Source organism: Mustelus asterias, chromosome 12 (assembly GCF_964213995.1).
Source record: "Mustelus asterias chromosome 12, sMusAst1.hap1.1, whole genome shotgun sequence".
NCBI classification, from domain to species: domain Eukaryota; kingdom Metazoa; phylum Chordata; class Chondrichthyes; order Carcharhiniformes; family Triakidae; genus Mustelus; species Mustelus asterias.
In genome coordinates, this window is record NC_135812.1 from 3522723 (window position 1) to 3547124 (window position 24402).

The following is a 24402-nucleotide window of genomic DNA, read 5'->3' on the forward strand; positions in this document are numbered from 1 at the left end:
TGTGGAGTTTGTACATTCTCCCTGTGTCTGCGTGCTGTTGCCCTGGTTTCCTCTCAGAGTCCAAAAGATGTGCAGGTTAGGTGGATTAGTCATGGTAAACGCACAGGGTTACAGGGATAGTGGAGGGTGGGGTGCGACGCTCTTTTGGAGATAGTGCAGACTCGATGGACTGAATGGCCACTTTCTACACAGTAAGAATTCTCACAACATCAGGTTAAAGTACAACAGGTTTATTTGGTAGCACAAGCCACAAGCTTTTGGAGCACTGCCCGTTTTGCAAAATCTCACCAACTGTCCTGGCTGGAGACAATACACATTATCTGTACCTGTAAAGACTTGATTACCTGTAAAGACTTGCATTCTTGTAAATTGAGTTTGTGTCTTTATATGCCCTGTTTGTGAACACAACTCCCACTCACCTGACGAAGGAGCAGCGCTCCGAAAGCTCGTGCTACCAAATAAACCTGTTGGACTTTAACCTGGTTCTGTGGGACTTCTTACTGTGTTTACCCCAGTCCAACGCCGGCATCTCCACATCATCACTTTCTACACTGAGGGATTCTATGGTTTGCCATGGCCAAGCCACGTAACCCACACATCTTTAGAGTTAAAGTTTATTTATTAGTGTCACAAGTAGACTTACATTAACACTGCAATGAAGTTACTGTGAAAGCGCAGAGTCGTCACACTCCGTCGCCTGTTCGGGTACACTGAGGGAGAATTTAGCACGGCCAATGCACCCTAACCAACACATCTTTCAGACTGTGGGAGGAAACCGGAGCACCCGGAGGAAACCCACGCAGACACGGGGAGAATGTGCAGACTCCGCACAGACCCCAGGCTGGAATTGAACCCGGGTCCCTGGCGCTGTGAGGCAGCAGCTCTAACCACTGTGCCACCGTGACGCATGGTGAGGGGCGGGGTTGTAAAAGGGTTTAAACCCCGCCCCGCGCTCGGACACGCCCCTGCTCTGGCCCCGCCCCATCACAAAACACGCCCCCTTTTCCTGACCCTGCCCCGTCTTCTCCAAGATGGCGGGCGTTCCTTCTGAGATTCCTCTCCCGGACCCGGGCTCGGCCTCGGCCTCGGCCTCGGGGCCCCGCCGCTCTCGCAGCCCCGGCGCTCGGCTGAGTGTGGAGCCGATCCTCTTCCTCAGCATGTTGGCGCTGGTTCTGCAGTACCCGCTCTCTACACAGTACATCTTCCACAGGCTGAGCGCTGAGCTCGGCTTCAGCGGCAACCGGAGCCGAGGCTGCAACAGCTCCGGAGGCCCCGAGGCCGAACTGGAGCAGGTGAGAGAGACCCGCATCCATCAGCAGCAATAAAGTGTATCCATAACCCGCAGGGAAATACCGCGAACCTGCACAGAGTTATCCATAACCTACAGGGAATCAGCAGCCTCCAATCAATACAGCATCACCAATAATCAATGCTGAATCATCAATAATCTACACAGAATCACCAATAATCCATACAGAATCATCAATCTGTACAGAATAATCAGTGATCTATACAGAATCTTAAATAATCAATAAATAATATGGAGTTATCAATGATCAATATAGATTTGGATTGTTTGACAACAAAGATATCTTCTGCAAAAACATGAGAAGCAGAAGTGGACCATTCGCCCATCGAGCCTGCTCCATCAACCAATACTATCATGGCTGATGCTGGGTTTCAACTCCACTTTCCCGCCCACTCCCAAAATCCCTTAATTCCCCAGAGCACAAAAATCCGTCGCTCGGCCTTCAATAAATCTAACAATGGAGTATCGACAATCCTCTGGAGTAGAAATTCCCAAAGATTCACAACTCCTTTAAGTGAAATAATTTCTCCTCATAATCCTAAATAATAGACCCCTTATTCTGAGACTGTGCCCCTGCATTTTAGATACTTCCACCAGCGAAAACAATCTCTCTGGCAATCTTACTGGCCATTCACGCCACGCTCCAATGAGGTCGGAGAATTTGATACCCAGCCAAATCACTGTTCACTGCAGCGGGATGGAAAAATCCCACCGGCGTGAATGGCCGTAACATCCTGGCCTTGGTGTTTACCCCATCAAACCCCCTCTGAATCTTGTATGATTCATTGGGATCACCTCTCATTCCACTAAATACCCATAGAAATATAGAAACTAGAAGCAGGAGTAGGCCGTTCGGCCCTTTGAGTCTCCTATGCCATTCATTCTGATCATGGCTGATCATCAAATTCAATATCCTGATCCCCCCTTCCTCCCACATCCCTTGATCCCTTTAGCCCCAAGAGCTATATCTAATTTCTTCTTGAAATCAGACATTTTAGCCTCAACTACATTCTACGGTAATTAATTCCACACATTCACCACCCTCTGGGTGAAGAAATTTCTCCTCACCTCAGTTGTAAAAGGTTTACCCCTTATCCTCAAACTATGATCCCCTAGTTCTGGACTCCCCCACCATTGAGAACAATCTTTCTGAATCTACCCTGTCTAACCCTGTTAGAATTTTATATGTTTCTATGAGATCCCATCTCACTCTTTTAAACTCCAAAGAATATAATCCTAATCCAACAGTCTCTCCTCCTGCCATCCCAGGAATCAGCCTGGTAAACCTTTATTGTACTCCCTCAATTGCAAGGACATCTCTCCTCCGATCAGGACACCAAAAATACACGTAATACTCCAAGCGTGGTCTCTCCAACGCCCTGTACAATTGCAGCAAAACATCCCTATTCCTATACTCAAATCCTCTCGCTATGAAGGACAACATACCATTTGCCTTCTTTACCTGCTGTACCTGTGCATTTACTTTCAGCGACTGATGCATGAGGACTCCAAGGTCTCTGTCCAGAGAGTAAAAGCTCAATTTGCTCAGCCTTTCATCAGAGGACAGCGCCCTCATCCCAGAGACCAGTTTAGCGAACGTACTTTACTGTAAATAAAGATATCCTTTCTTAAATGTGTAGACCAAAACTATACACAGTACTCCAGTTGTGGTCTCACAAAAACCCTGTACAATTATAAGAACATAAGAAATAGGAGCAGGAGTCGGCCATCTGGCCCTTCGAGCCTGCCCCGCCATTCAACAAGATCATGGCTGATCTGAAGCGAATCAGTTCCACATGCCCGCCTGCTCCCCATAACCCCTAATTCCCTTATCGATCAGAAAACTATCTACCCGTGATTTAAACATATTCAACGAGGAAGCCTCCACCACTTCAATGGGCAGAGAATTCCAGAGATTCACTACCCTCTGAGAGAAGAAGTTCCCCCTCAACTCTGTTCTGAACCGGCCCCCCCTTATTTTGAGGCTGTGCCCTCTAGTTCTGGTTTCTCTTCTAAGTGGAAAGAATCTCTCCACCTCTACCCTATCCAGCCCCTTCATTATCTTATATGTCTCTATAAGATCACCCCTCATCCTTCTAAACTCCAACGAGTACAGACCCAATCTGTTTAATCTCTCCTCATAAGCCACACCCTTCATCTCCGGTATCAACCTGGTGAACCTTCCCTGCACTCCCTCCAAGGCCAATATATCCTTTCGCAAATAAGGGGACCAAAACTGCACACAGTACTCCAGTTGCGGCCTCACCAGTGCCTTGTACAGTTGCAGCAAGACCTCCCTGCTTTTATATTCTATCCCCCTCGCGATAAAGGCGAACATTCCATTCGCCTTCTTGATCACCTGCTGCACCTGCAGACTGAGTTTTTGCGATTCGTGCACAAGGACCCCCAGGTCCCTCTGCACAGTCGCACGATGTAATTTTTCTCCATTTAAATAATATTCCAATTTACTATTATTTCTTCCAAAGTGGATAACCTCACATTTGCTAACGTTATATTCCATCTGCCAGATCCTCGCCCACTCGCTCAGCCTATCCAAATCTCTCTGCAGACTTTCCGCGTCCTCCATGCAATTCGCTTTCCCACTCACCTTCGTGTCATCAGCAAACTTGAATACCCTAGATTCAGTCCCCTCCTCCAGATCATCTATGTAAATGGTAAACAATTGAGGCCCCAGCACCGATCCCTGCGGCACGCCACTGGTCACCAACTGCCAACCAGAAAAGCACCCATTTATCCCAACTCTCTGCTTCCTGTTAGATAGCCAATCCCCAATCCACGCCAACACCTTACCCCTAACTCCGTGTACCCCAATCTTCTGCAGCAACCTTTTGTGAGGCACCTTATCGAACGCCTTCTGGAAATCTAAAAACACCACATCCACCGGTTCCCCTCTGTCAACCGCACTAGTGACATCTTCATAAAAGTCCAGTAGATTCGTCAAACACGACTTTCCCTTCACGAATCCATGCTGCGTCTGCTTGATCGAACCATTCTTATTCAGGTGCTCTGTTATTTCCTCTTTAATAATGGACTCTAGCATCTTCCCAACTACGGACGTTAAGCTAACCGGCCTGTAGTTACCCGCCTTTTGTCTACTTCCTTTTTTAAACAGCGGCGTAACAGTAGCTGTTTTCCAGTCAGCCGGCACTACCCCAGAGTCCAGCGAATTTTGATAAATTACTACTAACGCATCTGCTATTACCTCAGCCATTTCTTTCAGTACCCTGGGATGCATTCCATCCGGGCCCGGGGACTTGTCTACCTTCAGTCCTATTAGTCTACCAAGCACCACCTCCTTAGTAACACTAATTGTATTAAGGACCTCCCCTCCCACCAACTCTCGATCTCTAATATTCGGCAAACTATTTGTGTCTTCCACCGTGAAGACCGACACAAAGAACTTATTTAAAGTCTCAGCCATTTCCAATTGTAGCAAGACTTCTTTGTTCTTGTACTCTAATCCCCTTGCAATAAAGGCCAACATACAATCTGCCTTCCTAATTGCTTGCTAACCTGCATTTCTTCTCTGAACACACCCAAGTCTCTTTGAACATCAACGTTTTCACACTTTTAAAAGAAATATTCTTATATTATTAAATGCCTTTTGGAAATACAGATATACTACCTCTACTGGTTCCCCTTTATCTACCCTGCTGGCTACATCCTCAGAAAAATAGTGAATGATGAGAGCAAGTCAGCATGGTTTGACTGAAGGGAAATCCTGTTTGACAAATTTATTTACACTTATACGTGCATTGTTGCGGCTTTCTTAATGATAGATTCCAGCATTTTCCCAGCAGCTGATGTTCGGCTAACCGGCTTGTCACTGTTATCTCCCTCACTCCTTACTTGAAAAGTGGTGCAAAATTGACCACTTATCGAGGAGGAATTTCTTCACTCAGAGGGTAATGAATCTTCAAAATTCTTTACCTCAAAGAGCGGTGGGATCTCAATCATTAACCATATTCAAGACAGAAATCCATAAATTTATGGAATCTATTGACATCAAGTGATATGGGGATAGTGAGGGAAAACAGCTTAAGAGATAGATGATCAGCCATGATCTGCTTAAAAGCAGAACAGCCTGGATGGTCCAAATGGCCTACTCCTCCTATTTCCTATGTTTCTCTATGATTCAAATGGGACCATTTCCAAATTGAAATTGGGTGGCACGGTGGCACAGTGGTTAGCACTGCTGCCGCACAGCGCCAGGGTCCCAGGTTCAATTCCGGCCTCGGGTCACTGTCTGTGTGGAGTTTGCACCTTCTTCCTGCATCTGTGAGGGTTTCCTCCGGGTGCTCTGGTTTCCTCCCACAGTCCAAAGATGTGTGGGGTAGGTTGATTGGCCATGGAAAATTGCCCCTCAGTGTCAGGGGGATTAGCAGGGTAAATGTGTGGGGTTACAGGAATAGGGCCTGGGTGGGATTGTGGTTGGTGCAGACTCGATGGGCTGAATGGCCTCCTTCTGCGCTGTAGGGATTCTATGAAAGAACTTTGGAAACTTATAGCATATCCACTATCCCTGCAGCTATCTCTTTTGGAACCTTAGGTTGTAGGCCATCAGATCCCGGGGATTCATTACATTTTTCTCTGCTGACATTAATTAATTTAATTTCCTAACTCATTTGAATTCCTAGATTCCCACCCGTACCCGAACAGGCGCAGGAGTATGGCGACTAGGGGATTTTCACAGTAACTTCATTGCAGTGTTAATGTTAGCCTACTTGTGACGCTAATAAATAAACTTTAAACTATTTTTGATGTGAAACCTGTGTCTTTTACAGTGAAGATCTCTGTGATAATTTCTCCCGTCTCTTCTGCTAAGGGACCAACATTCACTTTAGCTACTCTCTTCCTTTCTAAATACTTTGAAAAGCTCTTGCTGCATGTTTTTATATTTCTGGTTAGTTTATTCTCATTTTCTATTTTTCTGCTTTCATCAGCTTTTTGCTGGTTTCTAAAAGACTGAAAGATGTGCTGGTTAGGTGCGTTGACCGGAATGTGACGACTAGGAATTTTATTGCGGTGTTAATGTAAGCCTTACTTGTGACTAATAAATAAACTTTACTTTAAAACACTCCCAATCCTCGGACTTGCTACGTTTCTTGCAACATTGTAAATCTCTTTTTTCAATCTAACACTATCCCTAACTTAAGTGAGCTGAGTTTTTGTTCTCCAGTGGAATGTATTTTTGATAAACATTTTGAACTGATTCTTTAAATGTTTCCCACTATCCAATTACCTTCCATACCTTTTAGTTTTATTTGCCCAATTAACCGTAATCAGATCTCTTCTCTCATTCCCAAGTAATTGTCTTTATTTACGATTCTTGTTGGTATTGGGAGTATGTCACTTTTAAACTTAATATGGAATTCAATGGTGTTATGATCACTATTTCCCAGTAGATCTTTTACTTGCCCTCTTTTTCCTCATCCACACTGGTAGCAAGTATCCTGTATCAGTTGCGTGCTATTGGTTGATACCAAAGATTTATTGTAGGCAATTGAGTTGGGATTGGTTGCATCCAGTGATCTATTGTGAGGGATCTCTTGGAAATGACTTCCTTATTCTCTTCTAGACAGTCGAGACAATGACCGCCCACTGGAATCTGTACATTAACCTGGGAGGTTTTGCTGTGGGACTCTTCTCTGCGACGCTGCTTGGACCATGGAGTGACCATGTGGGCCGCAGGCCTATCCTAATCTTGCCCGCGATTGGCCTGTCGATGCAGGCCGCAATCTATCTCATCGTCATGTACCAGAAGCTGCCAGTCAGCTACTTTCTGATTGGTCGCCTCCTGAGTGGACTTCTGGGGGATTTCAACACCATCCTGGCTGGGTGTTTCTCATACATCGCAGATGTCAGCGACAAGCAGTCACGCACATTCCGCGTTGCTGTGCTGGAGGCTTGCCTGGGAATTGCGGGAATGTTTGGTAGTATCATCGGAGGCCAATGGAGTAAAGCACAGGGTTTCATCAATCCATTCTGGCTGGTGTTGGCATTAAATCTGGCCACTGCTGCCTACGCCTTCACTTTTGTTCGAGAATCTGTAACTGTGAAGGGACCCGTCAAACTGTTCACAATGGAGCATTACAAGTCGGTGTACCGCCTGTACACACAGGGGCAGGAGACTGTTCGCAGGCACAGACTCTGTCTCTACGCACTCTCTCTTTTTGTGCTGGTGACTGTACATTTCGGAGTCAAGGATATTCTCATCCTCTTTGAATTGAGCTCCCCGCTGTGTTGGCACTCCGACCTGATCGGATACGGTTCAGCAGTCGAACACTTGACCTATCTGAGCAGCCTGCTGGGTCTGAAGGTGTTGCAGCTTTGCCTTGAGGACAGCTGGATTGCAGAGATTGGGCTGGTGTCTAATATGGCTGGTCTGGTGATCTTCTCAATGGCAGCATCCTCCTCTGTCATGTTCACAGGTATGTTGCTGGTTTGGGATCGGTGCACGTTTACTAAAAGACAGTTAGTGCCCAGGAATAATGGGAATGTTAGCTTGCTCTTATCATTCCTAACACACTCTGGGACTTGGCTTCACCAGAGACGCTGGGGGGACAAACCATTGAAAATGCAAGCAATTCATTCCTACACCAGCTGAACCAGTTAAAACTACTCATTCTTGCACCAATTAAGCCAATATTGGAGGAAATTAACATAAAGAGAGGGGAGGCGATGGCCTCATGGTATTATCACTAAACTATTAATCCAGAAACTCAGCTAATGTTCTGGGGTCCCGGGTTCGAATCCCGCCACGACAGCTGATGGAATTTGAATTCAATAAAAAAATCTGGAATTAAGAATCTACTGATTGTCGATTGTCAGAAAAACCCATCTATTCACTAATGTCCTTTAGGGAAGGAAATCTGCCGTCCTTACCCGGTCTGGCCTACATGTGACTCCAGAGCCACAGCAATGTGGTTGACTCTCAACTGCCCTCAGGCAACTCGGGATGGGCAATAAATGCTGGCCCAGCCAGCGACGCCCATGTCCCACGAGTGAGTTAAAAAAAAAGGTACCAGCAGGTTTCACAGCCTTAAAGATAGATAAATCCACAGGCCCGGATGAGATGTATCCCAGACGGGAGGCAAGGGAGGAGATATCAGGAGCACTGGCAGTAATTTTCAAATCCCTCTGGCCACAGATGAGGTGAACACAGTAAGAGTTTTAACAACACCAGGTTAAAGTCCAACAGGTTTATTTGGTAGCAAATACCATTAGCTTTCGGAGCGCTGCTCCTTCGTCAGATGGAGTGGAAATGTGCTCTCAAACAGGGCACAGAGACACAAAATCAAGTTACAGCATACTGATTAGAATGCGAATCCCTACAACCAACCAGATCTTAAAGATACAGACAATGTGAGTGGATGGAGCATTAAGCACAGGTTAAAGAGATGTGTATTGTCTCCCTTAGACAATACACATCTCTTTAACCTGTGCTTAATGCTCCCTCCACCCACATTGTCTGTATCTTTAAGATCTGGTTGGTTGTAGGGATTCGCATTCTAATCAGTATGCTGTAACTTGATTTTGTGTCTCTGTGCCCTGTTTGAGAGCATATTTCCACTCCATCTGATGAAGGAGCAGCGCTCCGAAAGCTAATGGTATTTGCTACCAAATAAAGCTGTTGGACTTTAACCTGGTGTTGTTAAAACTCTTACTGTGTTCACCCCAGTCCAACGCCGGCATCTCCACATCACAGATGAGGTGCCAGAGGACGAGAGAACATTGTCCCATTATTAACGAGGGAGGGAGGGATAGACCTGGAAATGATAGATCACCCAGTCGAACCTCAATGGTGGGGAAGTTTCTAGAAAGAATTATGAGGGACAGAATATATCAGCACTGGGATAGACACAGATTAATCAGGGATCCTCAGCATAGATTTAAGGGAAGGTCGTGTTTGACAAATTTAATTGAATCTTTCAGGAGGTGTTCATGATTGTTGACGAGGGTAATGCATTTGATGTGGTCTATATGGACTTTAGCTTTTGATAAGGTCCCACAAAGTGGCTCATTGGATCCAAAATTGGCTGAGAGGCAGGAAGCAGAGGGTGATGTCAAAGCTTTGACAAAGGGTCATCTGGACTCGAAACGTCAACTCTTTTCTCTCCTTACAGATGCTGCCAGACCTGCTGAAATTTTCCAGCATTTTCTCTTTGCCTCTCAGATTCCAGTATCCACAGTAATTTGCTTTTATTGATTAAGAAGGCCTTTATTAGCCATGGTATAGAGTGCAAGAGCAGGGAGGTAATGCCGGAACTGTACAAAATGTTGGTTAGGCCACGGCTGGAGGACTGAGTGCAGTTCTGGTCTCCACATTATAGCAAGGAAGTGCTGACACTGGAAAGGGGGCAGCGGAGATTCACCAGGATGTTGCTGGGAATTGCAGGAATGTTTGGGCTGGGGCGTTTTATCTGTGAGGAAACATTGGATAGGCTAGGGATGTTTTCCTTGGAGCAGTGAAGGTTGAGAGGGACCCTGATAGAGATGTATACAATTATGGGGGACATGGATGAGGTGGATAGTGAGGCATTTTTTCCATTAGTAGAGGGATGAATAACCAAGGGCCATAGATCTAAAGTAAGAGGTAGAAGGCTAAGAAGGGAGTTGTAGAGAAACCTTTTCACTCAAGAGGGTGGTGGGAGTCTGGAGCTCACTGCCTGAAAGGGTGGGAGAGTCAGAAAACTTCGGAACGTTTAAGAAGCATTTAGATATTCATTGCCATAACCTCCAGGGCTATGGGCCAAGCACTGGAAATAGGGATTAGTGCAGTCAGATCTTGCTGACCAGCATGAATACAATAGCCTGAATGGCCTCCGTCTGTGCTGTAAACATCTATGAATCTATACATTCTTGCACCAACTGAACCAGTTTAAGTTTTAAAGTTTATTTATTAGTGTCACAAGTAGGCTTACATTAACACTGCAATGAAATTACTGTGGAAATCCCCTAGTCGTCACACTCTGGCACCTGTTCGGGTACACTGAGGGAGAATTTAGTACGGTCATGGTCATCTTGATCTTGGATAAAGATAAGTCCTCAAGTTAAGGTGCTAAATTGGGGGAAGGCTAATTACAACAATATTAGGCAGGAACTGTAGATTGGGGGCAGATGTTTGAGGGCAAATCAACATCTGGCATGTGGGAGGCTTTCAAGTGTAAGTTGATCGGGATTCAGGACCGGCACATTCCTGTAAGGATGAAGGATAAGTATGGCAAGTTTTGGGAACCTTGGATAATGAGAGATATTGTGAGCCCAGTCAAAGAGAAAAGGGAAGCATTTGTCAAAGCCAGGAAGCTGGGAACACACAAAGCAAGTGTGGAATACAAGGAAAGTAGAAAGAAACTTAAGCAAGGAGTAAGGAGGGCTAAAAGGGTCACAAAAAGTAATTGGCCAGCAGGATTAAGGAAAATCCCAAGGCTTTCTATACATATATAAAGAGCAAGAGGGTAGCCAGGGAGAGGGTTGGCCCACTCAAGGACAGGAGAGGGAATCTATGCATGGAGCCAGAGGAAATGGGCGAGGTATTAAACGCGTACTTTGTGTCAGTATTCACCAAAGAGAAGGACTTGGTGGATAATTAGTCGGGGGTGTGAAGGGTGTGTAGATAGTTTGAGTCATGTTGAGATCAAAAAGGAGGAGGTATTGGGGTTCTTGAGAAACATTAAGGTAGACAAGTCCCCAGGGCCTGATGGGATATACCCCAGAATACTGAGAGAGGCAAGGGAGGAAATTGCTGGGGCCTTGAGAGAAATCTTTGTATCCTCATTGGCTACAGGGGAGATCCCAGAGGATTGGAGAATAGCCAATGCTGTTCCTTTGTTTAAGAAGGGTAGCAAGAATAATCCAGGTAATTACAGGCCGGTGAGCTTACGTCAGTGGTAGGGAAATTATTGGAGAGGATTCTTCGAGATAGGATTTACTCCCACTTGGAAAAAAGTGGACGTATTAGTGAGAGGCAACGTGGTTTTGTGAAGGGGAGTTCATGTCTCACTAACTTGATTGAGTTTTTCGAGGAAGTGACGAAGATGATTGATGAGGGTAGGGCAGTGGATGTTGTCTACATGGACTTCAGTAAGGCCTTTGACAAGGTCCCTCATGGCAGACTGGTGCAGAAGGTGAAGTCTCATGGAATCAGAAGTGAGCTGGCAAGGTGGATATAGAACTGGCTCGGTCATAGAAGACAGGGTAGCAGTGGAAGGGTGAGTTTCTGAATGGAGTGCTGTGACAAGTGGCGTTCCTCAGGGATCAGTGCTGGGACCTTTGCTATTTGTAATATATATAAATGATTTGGAGGAAAATGTAACTAGTTTGATTAGTAAGTTTGCGGACGACACAAAGGTTGGTGGATTTGCGGATAGCGATGAGGACCATCAGAGGATACAGCAGGATATAGATCGGTTGGAGACTTGGGCGGAGAGATGGCAGATGGAGTTTAATCCGGACAAATGTGAGGTAATACATTTTGGAAAGTCGATAAGAGTATTGATAGGCAGAGGGATCTGGGTGTACAGGTACACAGGTCACTGAAAGTGGCAACGCAGGTGGAGAAGGTAGTCAAGAAGGCATACGGCATGCTTGCCTTCATCGGCCGGGGCATTGAGTTTAAAAATTGGCAAGTCATGTTGCAGCTTTATAAAACCTTAGTTAGACCACACTTAGGATATAGTGTTTAATTCTGGTCGCCACACTACCAGAAGGATGTGAAGGCTTTGGAGAGGGTACAGAAAAAATTTACCAGGATGTTACCTGGTATGGAGCGCATTAGCTATGAGGAGAGGTTGGAGAAACTTGGATGTTCTCACTGGAACAACGGAGGTAGAGGGGCGACCTGATAGAAGTCTACAAGATTATGAGAGGTATGGACAGAGTGGATAGTCAGAAGCTTTTTCCCAGGGTGGAAGAGTCAATTACTAGGGGGGGCATAGGTTTAAGGTGCGAGGGGCAAGGTTTAAAGGAGATGTACGAGGCAAGTTTTTTACATAGAGGGTAATGGATGCTGGAACTCGCTGCCGGGGGAAGTAGTGGAAGCAGATACGACAGTGAATTTTAAGGGGCGTCTGGACAAATACATGAATAGGATGGGAATAGAGGGATATGGTCCCCGGAAGGGTAGGCAGTTTTAGTTCAGTCGGGGCAGCATGGTCGGTGCAGGCTTGGAGGGCCGAAGGGCCTGTTCCTGTGCTGTAATTTTCTTTGTTCAATGCACCTAACCAGCACGTTTTTCAGACTGTGGGAGGGAACCAGAGCACCCGAGGAAACCCACGCAGACACGGGGAGAACATGCAGACTTCGCACAGACAGTGACCAAGGCCAGAATCGAAGCCGGGTCCCTGGCGCTGTGAGACAGCAGTGCTAACCACTGTGCCACCGTGCCGCCCCAACTGAACCAGTTAAATCTATTCATTCTTACACCGACTGAACCATTGAAGAGAAGCGGTGGGTATTGGCTCAGACATCTCACCGGGGGATCAGTGCTCAGCATGAGCTTTGTTCATCAGCCATCAATTCCGTCCCTGTCCCTGACATCTGCCTGCGACAGGACGCAAGATGAGCTTCCTCTATATCTGCACAATCACAGCCATCTTCATCACATCATCTGCCTTTGCTCAGCTGCTGCTTGGACTCATGTCCAATCCCTGGTTACCTCCAGTTTTGGCCATTCTATTGCATTCTGACCAGCCACTCATCATCCACCGTCTGTAAATCTGCTGTCCACGTCCTAACTCACACCACAGCCTGTTCACCCTTCACCCCTGTGCTCACTGAACTATGTTAGCTCCTGCTTCAATAACGTCTCAATTTTTAAAATTCTCATTTCTGTTTTCCGATCTCCCCATGGCCTTGCTGGGTCTGATCTTGTGAACTCCTTCAGCCCCACACCCTCCTGAGATACCTGTGTCATTCCAATTCCGGCCTTTTCAGCATCCCAGCTTTCATTGTTTGATTTGATTTATTATTGTCATATGTATTAACATACAGGGAAAATTATTGTTTCTTGTGCACTATGCAGGCAAAACATACCATTCATAGAGAAGGGAAGGAGAGAGTGCAGAATGTAGTGTTACAGTCATAGCTAGGGTGTAGAGAAAGATCAACTTAATGCGAGGTAGGTCCATTCAAAAGTCTGACAGCAGCAGGGAAGAAGCTGTTCTTGAGTCGGTTGGTACGTGACCTCAGAGTTTTATGTCTTTTTCCTGACGGAAGAAGGTGGAAGAGGGGACGTCTGGTGTGCATGGGGTCCTTAATTATGCTGGCTGCTTTGCCGAGGCAGCGGAAAGTGTAGACAAAGGCTAGTTTGCGTGATGGATTGGGCTACATTCATGACCTTTTGTAGTTCCTTGCAGTCTTGGACAGAGCAGGAGCCATACTAAGCTGTGATACAACCAGAAAGAAAGCTTTCTATGGTGCATCTGTAAAAGTTGGTGAGAGTCGTAGCTGACATGCCAAATTTCCTTACTCTTCTGAGGAGAGGTGTTGGTGGGCTTTCTTAACTATAGTGTCGGCATGGGGGGGACCAGGACAGGTTGTTGGTGATCTGGACACCTAAAAACGTGAAGCTCTCGACCCTTTCTACTTCATCCCCATTGATGTAGACAGGGGCATGTTCTCCTCTATGCTTCCTGAAGTCAATGACAATCTCCTTCGTTTTGTTTCGCTGTTAGTGGCCGTGGCTTCAGCTGCCTGGGCTCTGAGCTCTAGAATTCCCTCCATAAACTTCTGTACCTCCCTTTGCACCGGTAAACAATCCTTAAAACCTAGCACTTTGACCAAGGTTTTGATTATTTGTTCTAATGATCTCCTTCTATCAGTAAATTGCTTCACAGTGCTGTTCCGTGATGTTCTAGCACAGAGCAGGATAGTGATGGGTTCCATCATAACACAGGTCCAGAAGGGTGACATTGTTCACTGTCAGTTTTAATATGCTGATAGTGTTTAGGTGAATGGTGCCGATCTACACTAAAATGGTTTAGATTAAGAATGCATTAATTTAGTAATATTCCTCTGGTTTAATCATGGCATTCCAGCACACATGTATTCTAGAACAGTTCCAACATGGCGGCACGGTAGCACAGTGGTTAGCACTGCTGCTTCACAGCTCCAGGGTCCTGGGTTCGATTCCCAGCTCAGGTCACTGTCTGTGTGGAGTTTGCACATTCTCCTCGTGTCTGCGTGGGTTTCCTCCGGGTGCTCCGGTTTCCTCCCACAGTCCAAAGATGTGCGGGTTAGGTTGATTGGCCAGGTTAAAATTGCCCCTGAGATGCGTAGGTTAGAGGGATTAGCGGGTAAATATGTGGGGGTAGGGCCTGGGTGGGATTGTGGTCGGTGCAGACTCGATGGGCCGAATGGCCTCCTTCTGCACTGTAGGGTTTCTATGATTTCTATGGCTGTGAAGGTCTGCAGTGTTGTGCTATAACCCAGATGATGTTCTAGATTAACAATACTCTAGGGATATTGATTATTGATCCAATGCACTAAGATAATTCTGGATCCTTGTTGTAGTAAATGGAATCATTTTAGAGTAGTAGTTTGGAATATCAATATTATTCTAGTCCAGAATTCCAGTCGATGTTTTAGATCAGTAACAGGTAAGTGCCCTGTACACAGATTTGTGTTCTAGCACTATCAGATTGTTTTAAATTATGTTCTGGTAGCATAATATTGTACAATATTACTGAACACATTTCCTTTCTCCCTTCAGGTTATGGGGTACGCTTTCTTGCAATGGCCACTACACCAGTGATACGAGCCAAGTTGTCAAAATTAGCTGATGTGACTGAGCAAGGTAAGATCAAGAGGGTGCAGGTACTTGGGGAGCGAATCATTAACATTTTCTTTACGGAATTGGGGTCAGTGTTCCTTCAATACTGATCTTCCAACATTGCGGCACTCGCTCAGTACTGACCCTCTGACAGTGCGGCACTCCCTCAGTACAGACCCTCTGACAGTGCAGCACTCCCTCAGTACTGACCCTCTGACAGTGCAGCACCCCCTCAGTACTGACCCTCTGACAATGCGGCACTCCCTCAGCACTGACCCTCTGACAGTGCACCACTTCCTCAGTACTGACCCTCTGACAGTGCGGCACTCCCTCAGTACTGACCCTCTGACAGTGCGGCACTCCCTCAGTACTGACCCTCTGACAGTGCGGCACTCCCTCAGTACTGACCCTCTGACAGTGCGGCACTCCCTCAGTACTGACTCTCTGACAGTGCGGCACTCCCTCAGTACTGACCCTCTGACAATGCGGCACTCCCTCAGTACTGACCCTCTGACAGTGCGGCACTCCCTCAGTACTGACCCACTGACAGTGCAGCACTCCCTCAGTACTGCAGGAGTGTCAACCTAGATTCTTTTGCTGAATTCCCTGGAATGGGATTTGAACCCACGACCCGCTGACACAGTGATAAGAGTGTAAGCCACTGCCCCATGGCTGTCTTTTACAGCAATGACAGTTGGAAGGGAGGTTGGAGCACCGACCCCATTGCTGATATACCTCCCTGCATGTCCTGAAATCAAAGCACTGTGAGAATCAGGAGCCTAACTGGAAATAGTTGCTATTAAACCTCACTGATCGGGATCTCTCAAACTAACATTGACTTGCAGATAGTGAGGAACATTGTCAGAGGCTACAGAAGGATATAGATAGGCTGGAAATTTGGGCAAAGAAATGGCAGATGGAGTTCAATCCTGATAAATGCGAAGTGATGCATTTTGGTGGGAATAATGTAGGGAGGAGCTACACGATAAATGGAAGAACCATAAAGGGTGTAGAGACGCAGAGGGACCTGGGTGTGCAAGTCCACAGATCTTTGAAGGTGACGTCACAGGTGGAGAAGGTGGTGAAGAAGGCATATGGCATGCTTGCCTTTATAGGACGGGGCATAGAGTATAAAAGTTGGGGTCTGATGTTGCAGGTGTATAGAACGTTGGTTCGGCCGCATTTGGAATACTGCGTCCAGTTCTGGTCGCCACACTACCAGAAGGACGTGGAGGCTTTGGAGAGAGTACAGAGGAGGTTTACCAGGATGTTGCCTGGTATGGAGGGGCTTGGTTATGAGGAGAGATTGGGGAAACTGGGGTTGTTCTCCTTGGAAAGACGGAGGATGAGGGGAGACTTAATAGAGGTGTATAAAATTATGAAAGGCATAGATAGGGTGAACGGTGGGAAGCTTTTCCCCGGGTCGGTGGTGACGTTCACGAGGGGTCATAGGTTCAAGGTGAAGGGGGGGAGGTTTAACACAGATATCAGAAGGACATATTTTACACAGAGGGTCGTGGGGGCCTGGAATGTGTTGCCGGGCAAGGTGGTGGAGGCGGACACACTGGGAACGTTTAAGACTTATCTAGACAGCTATATGAACGGAGTGGGAATGGAGGGATACAAAAGAGTGGTCTAGTTTGGACCAGGGAGCGGCGCGGGCTAATTGTTCTTTGTTTCTCGTTTCAAGGCTTCATTCTATGATCATCTTGCTGGTGCCAGTACAGAGCGAGACTGCGGATAGTTGGGAACCTGTCTCGGGGGCAGGGAATTTCAGATGGTGTTCGTAAAGCAGAAGTGGAAATGAATAGGGTTGGGAAGCATTTTCTGATCAGGGCCAGTGTGATCTCCTGGACTCGTTTCGATCGCCACAGGGGGTCGGAGAGGAATTTCCCAGATTTTTTTTTCCCCCATATTGGCCCTGGGGTTTTCACTCTGGGTTTTCGCCTCTCCCTGGAGATCACATGGTCTGGAATGGGGGGGTGGGGGTGAGTTAATAGGTGGTGATGAACAAAGCATCGTAGCTGTGAGGGACAGCTCGGTGGATAGGATATTAGGATGTAGATAGGCTGGAAAATTGGGCGGGGATTCTGGATTCAGGATTCAATCCTGGACCGGGGAGCGGCGCGGGCTTGGAGGGCCGAAGGGCCTGTTCCTGTGCTGTATTGTTCTTTGTTCTAAGCAGTTTGTCTGTGAGCTGTTCATGCAGTGGAACATGGAGAGATCACAAGGGTTTTGGGAGATGGGTGATCATCTTTAGCACTGTCAGATGGAATTAACTCCCTAAATATCTATAAACAATTGTGGAAATATGTGTAAACACCATATAAGAATATCAGTAAAGACAGTGTGGAAATATCTGTGAACAGTGCATATAAATAAATACCTGTAAACACAGTATAAATAATAACTATCTGTAAACAGGCAATAGGCATCCTTATCCAGGGTTATAAAGTACTTAAAACATAAAATGTTTTATTAGTGGGTAACACCTAATGGGCAAAGGTTGTCTGTTCTCGAGTTCTGACATTGCATTGATTGGGAGATTGATTGCCAACTCATAAAGATCAATGTCTGTGGAGAGTCTGTGGTGGGATACAGAGCGAGATGGCAAGAGGAGGTGACATTGATACCCAGCCACATCCCAGCACTATGCAGATTGAGGGGGCGATGGTTTTTGTCAGGAATTTGGGGACCTGCACCAGATTCCCCCAAACTGGAGGGAGCTCTAAGCTCCAGTTACGTGAAGCCTTGTCCCAGGCTTAATCATCAATACAGCAAAGCTTTAGTCTTCACCTGTCACCTAGGACTCGATTGGATTGTTGGGCGGTCATGAAGGACCTGTGAGGATCCCTGCCTACATTACCAGGGCATATCCAAGGGCTCCTACAATCTGTGACACCAGCCAGGGGAGGCAGAGGGCACAGGGTGGGTCAGGTCCACTGGACAATCATAATCAAACAGCGTCGAGGGTGGTTTACAAGAAACAATAAAATGGAGGAACAGAGGGAAGAAGGGTTGGTGGGGGAGAGCGGAGATTAAAAGATGGAGAGAGGGGTTAGAGGGGGAGATGTAGGAGGTGGGGGGGGGGGGAAGACTAGAGGAGGTGGGGAGATGAAGGAGGTTGGGGGGGATTCAGTGGGCTCTGCGATAGTGTGAGCTGGGCTTTTTGTGCTGAGGTTGGTCTGCACCTCAGCTGATTTGATCTCAGGGAGGATAAGAAATTGCAGTGCAGAGTGAAAGTCTGAATCACTGTTGTTGTGTTTTTAATTCTGATAAGGATATAGCTGTTATTAAAAGTCAAGGTTGTTTGAGGAAGACAGACTCGCCTCCTCCTCTCACTCCCAAGCACATTTACCCTGTGGTTAATGGGCCATTACAACTGGGAGCATGCCAACTCCCATTGCCAGCTTCTGCAGAGTGGGAAAGCGGACAGGGCGATCCAACCGCTGATAGTTATCCAGTGTTTCCGTCAGGTAGGGGCCGGGCTGGAGTTTGCTAAATCCCATCAAGTCTATCTGTCTAGATTCACCGACAAGTAATCCCCATTTAACAAGAGTGCAAGGGAATAGTGACACCATTAAACATTCTCCCAGGAAGCACCATCTGGTAGAGGAAGCAGCTTTAGTAACGATGCTGCTGAGTCCAAACATTCACCCAAAGGAGAACTTTCTCAACAAACGGTAATGGGAAATGTGATCTGGAGCAGGCAGTGGAAGCGGATTCAACAGGAATTGAAAAGGAAAGGTTTGCAGGATAATGGAGAAAGAGCGGGGGGGTGGGGGGAGTTAGCACAGACAGGATGGCCGATGGTTACCCCTGTGACTCAGTCAAACTGGAAAGGTCATAGAATCCTACAGTGCAGAAGGAGCCCATTCGGCCCATCGAGTTTGCACTGACCACAATCCCACCCAGGCCCCATCCCTACAACCCCATGCATTTACCCGAGCTCGTCCCCCTGACACTAAGGGGCAATATATCATGGCCAATCCACCTAACCCGCACATCTTTGGAGTCTGGGAGGAAACCGGAGCACCCGGAGGAAACCCACGCAGCCATGGAGAGAACGTGCAAACTCCATACAGACAGTCACCCAAGCCGGGAATCGAACCCGGATCCCGGGTGAGGCAGCAGTGCGAACCACTGTGCCACCGTGCTGCTCACTGATAAAGATATCTATCAAAGTTAATTTCCCCAGCAACCCCTTCAGCCAATCAGTTAGATGATGGCTGGCCGGATCGGAATACATTCTACCCACTTCGCTTCCGTTTAACCCCCTTGCCAACAAAACATTATCAACCTCAATTTTGATGTTTTCTATTGACACCGCCCAGCCCCCAAGTCTTAACAGTCTCTTAGGGGAGAAAGTTCCAGATTTCCACTGCCCTTTATGTGGAGTTGGCAGCGTTGGACTGGGGTAGGTACAGTAAGTAGTCTCACAACCCCAGGTTAAAGTCCAACAGGTTTATTTGGTAGCACGAGCTTTCGGAGCGTTGCCCCTTGAAGGAGCTGCCCTTTGTGTGAGGAAGTGCTCACTGACATCCCCTGAACGAGCTGATCCTAATTTTAAGAATGTTCCCTGAACTTGGGCACCAGGTGCAAAGGTTTTCAGTATTGGGTTCGCTCTGAATCGGTAGAACTTGGCCTCAAAGGGCACCTTCAGGAAGGAACAATTGAGGAAAAGAATCTGTAACTGATCTTGCTCTTCTCTCTCTCTCCCTCTAGGAGCGCTGTTTGCCTCAGTGGCATGTGTAGAGAGTGCCTGCTCGCTGGTATCGACACTCATCTTCAGCTCATTATATCCCGCAACGCTGGGCTTCCTGAAAGGTTTTACTTTTCTCTTTGGAGCTACCATGCTTCTCATTCCAGCGGGCATTATCGGGTAAGCAACCTCATCAGTGGCTGGGTTATTGGATAATCAGACTTCATCACTTCCCAGGTTCGTTGTGCTTCTGATAAACACAACAGGCCAGTGGGTTAACCGATTGCGTTATAAACCCGCACGGTGGCACAGTGGTGAGCACTGCTGCCTCACAGCGCCAGGGACGCGGGTTCAATTCCCAGCTTTAGGTGACTGTCTGTGTGGAGTTTGCACATTCTCCCCGTGTCTGCGTGGGTTTCTTCCGGGTGCTCCGGTTTCCTCCCACAGTCCAAAGATGTGTGGGTTAGGTTGATTGGCCAGGCTAAATTGCCTCTTGATGTCAGGGGGATTAGCGGGATAAATGTGTGGGGTTATGGGGATAGGGCCTGGGTGAGATGGTGGTCGGCGCAGACTCGATGGACCAAATGGCCTCCTTCTGTCCTGTAGGGATTCTACGATTCAGCTTGACATGTACTATTCCACTTGTTAAACTGAGGTTTATAAGATGTCGTTCTAGGAGTGGCTGTGAGTGCACAGGATGCAGTTTATCAAAACCCTGCTTTAAACAACGGTCATCAAGATTCTTATCTGAAATTTGTTGCGGTGTTATCAAGGAAAGATGATTCTAAAATAGAACAGTGTTGTCAGCAGGTACAAATAGCCTGGCCTTGACGATATGCCTTCTGGAACTGAATACTTGCTGTAAAACACCCAGAGCAATAATAGCACCCTCACAGCTCCATGCACCAGAGATTGTGCAGGAGAGGGTGACAGCACAGTCCATGGCAGACTCACTGCAACTGAGATGCTGAGAAAGGAGGGAGACAGAGAGATGGATGGGAGAGATGATGTGCTTGGAGTGGGAAGTAAAAAAGATGCTGGTAGCAAAGGAGTTTGGTGCAGCTGAGTGTTACGGTTCAGGTCAGAAACTCCATAGTGTTTTATGGAGCCCGCCTGGATCATAAGTTTTGCATCTTGAATTTGGCTGGGATAAGCATGATAGGTTTCACTTCAGATGTGATTCTAATGACCCACTAGGGAGCTTTTATCAAACAAAGTTTATTTAAGAATATAGTTAACATGTATAGTAAGAAAATTAGCAAGAACTTTTATCAACTACAAACAAAAACAAAACAACCACGATAATGTATAACCCTTAACACATATATCTAAGATGCTTCAATCACACCAAAACCTTCCAGAGACAAAACCCTTGAACACAGCAAAGACTAAAGAGCATGATACTGGAATTGAGTCCTTTGGATGAATTCTGCTGTTATCTGGATAGACTCAGCACAGCTTCCCAGAACTCCAGGTAGATTCCAGTCAAGCCACCAACTGCAGATTTTCTCTTCCAGGAAGGCTTTCAGATACCAAACACTCCCAGGACAGGTACAGCACAGGGTTAGATACAGAGTAAAGCTCCCTCTACGCTGTCCCCCATCAAACACTCCCAGGACAGGTACAGCACAGGGTTAGATACAGAGTAAAGCTCCCTCTGCACTGTCCCCATCAAACACTCCCAGGACAGGTACAGCACAGGGTTAGATACAGAGTAAAGCTCCCTCTACGCTGTCCCCCATCAAACACTCCTAGGACAGGCACAGCACGGGGTTAGATACAGAGTAAAGCTCCCTCTACACTGTCCCCCATCAAACACTCCCAGGACAGGTACAGCACGGGGTTAGATACAGAGTAAAGCTCCCTCTACACTGTCCCCATCAAACACTCCCAGGACAGGTACAGCACGGAGTTAGATACAGAGTAAAGCTCCCTCTACACTGTCCCCATCAAACACTCCCAGGACAGATACAGCACGGGGTTAGATACAGAGTAAAGCTCCCTCTACACTGTCCCCATCAAACACTCCCAGGACAGGTACAGCACGGGGTTAGATACAGAGTAAAGCTCCCTCTACGCTGTCCCCATCAAACACTCCCAGGACAGGTACAGCACGGGATTAGATACAGAATAAAGCTCCCTCTCCACTGTCCCCCATCAAACACTCCCAGGACAGGTACAGCACGGGGTTAGATACAGAATAAAGCTCCCTCTACACTGTCCCCATCAAACACTCCCAGGACAGGTACAGTGCAGCATTAGATACAGAGTAAAGCTCCCTCTACGCTGTCCCCATCAAACACTCCCAGGACAGGTACAGCACGGGGTTAGATACAGAGTAAAGCTTCCTCTACACTGTCCCCATCAAACACTCCCAGGACAGGTACAGCACGGGGTTAGATACTAAATACTGATTATGAAGAATGTGATGTTTAACTGAAGGGTTTGACATTGTGCCTGGAAGGCGTTCCCCTGATTTCCTTGACCAGTCTGTTTTCTGTTTTCAGGATCTTGGGTTGGGGTGAGAGGAGGTCGCAATACAACCAACTTGAAGGCACTCCCCGAGGTTCCACTGTCACCATCAATGCTGATTCCTCCTCCAATCAGAATCGGCAGATCAGCCAGGCGGTGTCATGATTAATGATGTGTTTTTGCAATTAATGAGCCAATCAGAATGTGTGTGTGCAATCCAAGTGGCAGACAGAGCAGCCACTGAGGCCTAACCCCTCAGAGCAGCTTGCAGTCTGATTCAGCTGTTGCTCTGTTGCTGCAAGACCATCAATCTGATTTTCTAGATGGAGCTTCAAGCTTCTGTGAGCAAGAAGAATCATGCAGCGCAGCGGGAGACCAATCACCCCATTGTGCCTATTCCGGTGTTTTGAAAAAACTATTCAATTAGTCCCAGTCTCCTGTTCTCCCACCAACCCTCCTTTTCAAGTGTTTACCCAATTCCATTTTGAAATTTATAATTGAATCAGCTTCCACCACCCTTTCAGGGAACGCATTCCAGGTCCTAACAACTCGCTGCGTAAGCATTTTATCTCAACTCCCTGCTGATTCACATTAAATCTGTGTTCCTCTAATGAACAAAGAACAGTACAGCACAGGAAACAGGCCCTTCGGCCCTCCAAGCCTGTGCCGCTCCTTGGTCCAACTAGACCAATCGTTTGTATCCCTCCATTCCCAGGCTGCTCATGTGACTATCCAGGCAAGTCTTAAACGATGTCAGCGTGCCTGCCTCCACCACCCTACTTGGCAGCGCAATCCAGGCCAACACCACCCTCTGTGTAAAAAACATCCCTCTAATATCTGAGTTATACTTCGCCCCTCTCACCTTGAGCCCGTGACCCCTCGTGAACGTCACTTCTGATCTGGGAAAAAGCTTCCCACCGTTCACCCTATCTATCCCCTTCATAATCTTGTACACCTCTATTAGATCTCCCCTCATTCTCCGTCTTTCCAGGGAGAACAACCCCAGTTTACCCAATCTCTCCTCATAGCTAAGACCCTCCATACCAGGCAACATCCTGGTAAACCTTCTCTGACCCTCCTGCCACTGGGAACAGTTCCTCCATTAGTGTCAGTATTTTGAATGCCTCAGTATTTTACTTTCCAAAAGACCATAAAATATGGGAGCAGAATTAGGCCATTCGGCCCATCGAGTCTGCTCCGCAATTCCATCATGGCTGATAAGTTTCTCAACCCCATTTACCCACCTTTTCCCCGTAACCTTTGATCTCCTTACCATTCAAGAACCTATCTATCTTGGCCTTAAAGACTTCAATGACCTGGCCTCCACAGCCTTCTGTGGCAACGAATTGCACAGATTCACCACCCTCTGGCTGAAGCAATTCCTCCTCATCTCAGTTCTAATGTGTTGTCCCTTTACTCTGAGGCTGTTCCCTTGGATCCCAGTCTCGCCGAGTAATGGAAATATCTTCCCCACCTCCACTCTATCCAGACCTTTCAGTATTCTGTAAGTTTCAGTGAGACCCCCATGCTCGTACCGGAGGTGGTCACCATTGTCGACAATCTCCTACAGCTTTACTCAAGAGAGGTCAGGAATTGACCTTTGACTGGCTGACCTGTAAATTGAGCTCCAGACATCTCCAGAGACCCAGGGCTTGAAATTTTAAACATAGCGTCGCTGTAACTGAATTAAGTGAATCATTGGGAATTGCAAAACTAAACTGAACAATGATCAACATTATGAGATAATTATATTTTTAAAAGTTTAAACTGATTTTAGTATCACTGTCCGCAAACTCTCGCCACATCTTCAAGACAAGAAGAGACAGATTTTGAAGCATTTTTACAATGAATGACTGAAATAAAGTGATTACTGGCTTCGGCACGCTGCCTGTGTCTCATTCTTCAATCAGGATGTGGAGATGCCGGCGTTGGACCGGGGTGGGCACAGTAAGAAGTCTCACAACACCAGGTTACAGTCCAACAGGTTTATTTGGTAGCACGGGCTTTCAGAGCGCTGCTCCTTCATCAGATGAATGAAGAGTTGTGTTCACAAATAGGGCATATATAGACACAAACTCAATTGCAAGATAATGGTTGGAATGTGAGTCGTAACAGGTAATCAAGTCT

The 24402-nt window shown here is 46.8% G+C and overlaps 1 protein-coding gene across 3 annotated transcripts; it reads left to right on the top strand.

Annotated features, from left to right (window-relative positions):
- Nucleotides 1-1014: 1014 nt before the first annotated feature.
- slc46a1 (solute carrier family 46 member 1) lies at nucleotides 1015-24155 on the top strand. 3 transcript variants are annotated; one of them, XM_078224594.1, is made up of 6 exons: nucleotides 1230-1292; nucleotides 6274-6363; nucleotides 6909-7761; nucleotides 15042-15125; nucleotides 19827-19983; nucleotides 22311-24155. In XM_078224594.1, exons 3-6 carry the CDS (start codon nucleotides 6921-6923, stop codon nucleotides 22438-22440), a joined length of 1212 nt encoding a protein of 403 aa, XP_078080720.1. In that variant the 5' UTR covers nucleotides 1230-1292; nucleotides 6274-6363; nucleotides 6909-6920; the 3' UTR covers nucleotides 22441-24155. The 3 variants fall into 3 exon arrangements, with proteins under 3 accessions (XP_078080719.1, XP_078080721.1, XP_078080720.1); XM_078224593.1 differs by lacking the exon at nucleotides 6274-6363 and having other exon boundaries at nucleotides 1015-1292; XM_078224595.1 differs by lacking the exon at nucleotides 6274-6363 and having other exon boundaries at nucleotides 1155-1292; nucleotides 6913-7761.
- Nucleotides 24156-24402: the final 247 nt, after the last annotated feature.

What these genes read in the sequence shown, in the direction of transcription:
- slc46a1 (XM_078224593.1), top strand. Translation starts at nt 1,032, where the DNA reads ATGGCGGGCGTTCCTTCTGAGATTCCTCTCCCGGACCCGGGCTCGGCC. An exon ending in CTCCTCTGTCATGTTCACAG is followed by an intron (nt 7,762 to 15,041) that starts GTATGTTGCTGG and finishes TTCTCCCTTCAG; the next exon opens with GTTATGGGGTACGCTTTCTT. An exon ending in AGCTGATGTGACTGAGCAAG is followed by an intron (nt 15,126 to 19,826) that starts GTAAGATCAAGA and finishes CTCTCCCTCTAG; the next exon opens with GAGCGCTGTTTGCCTCAGTG.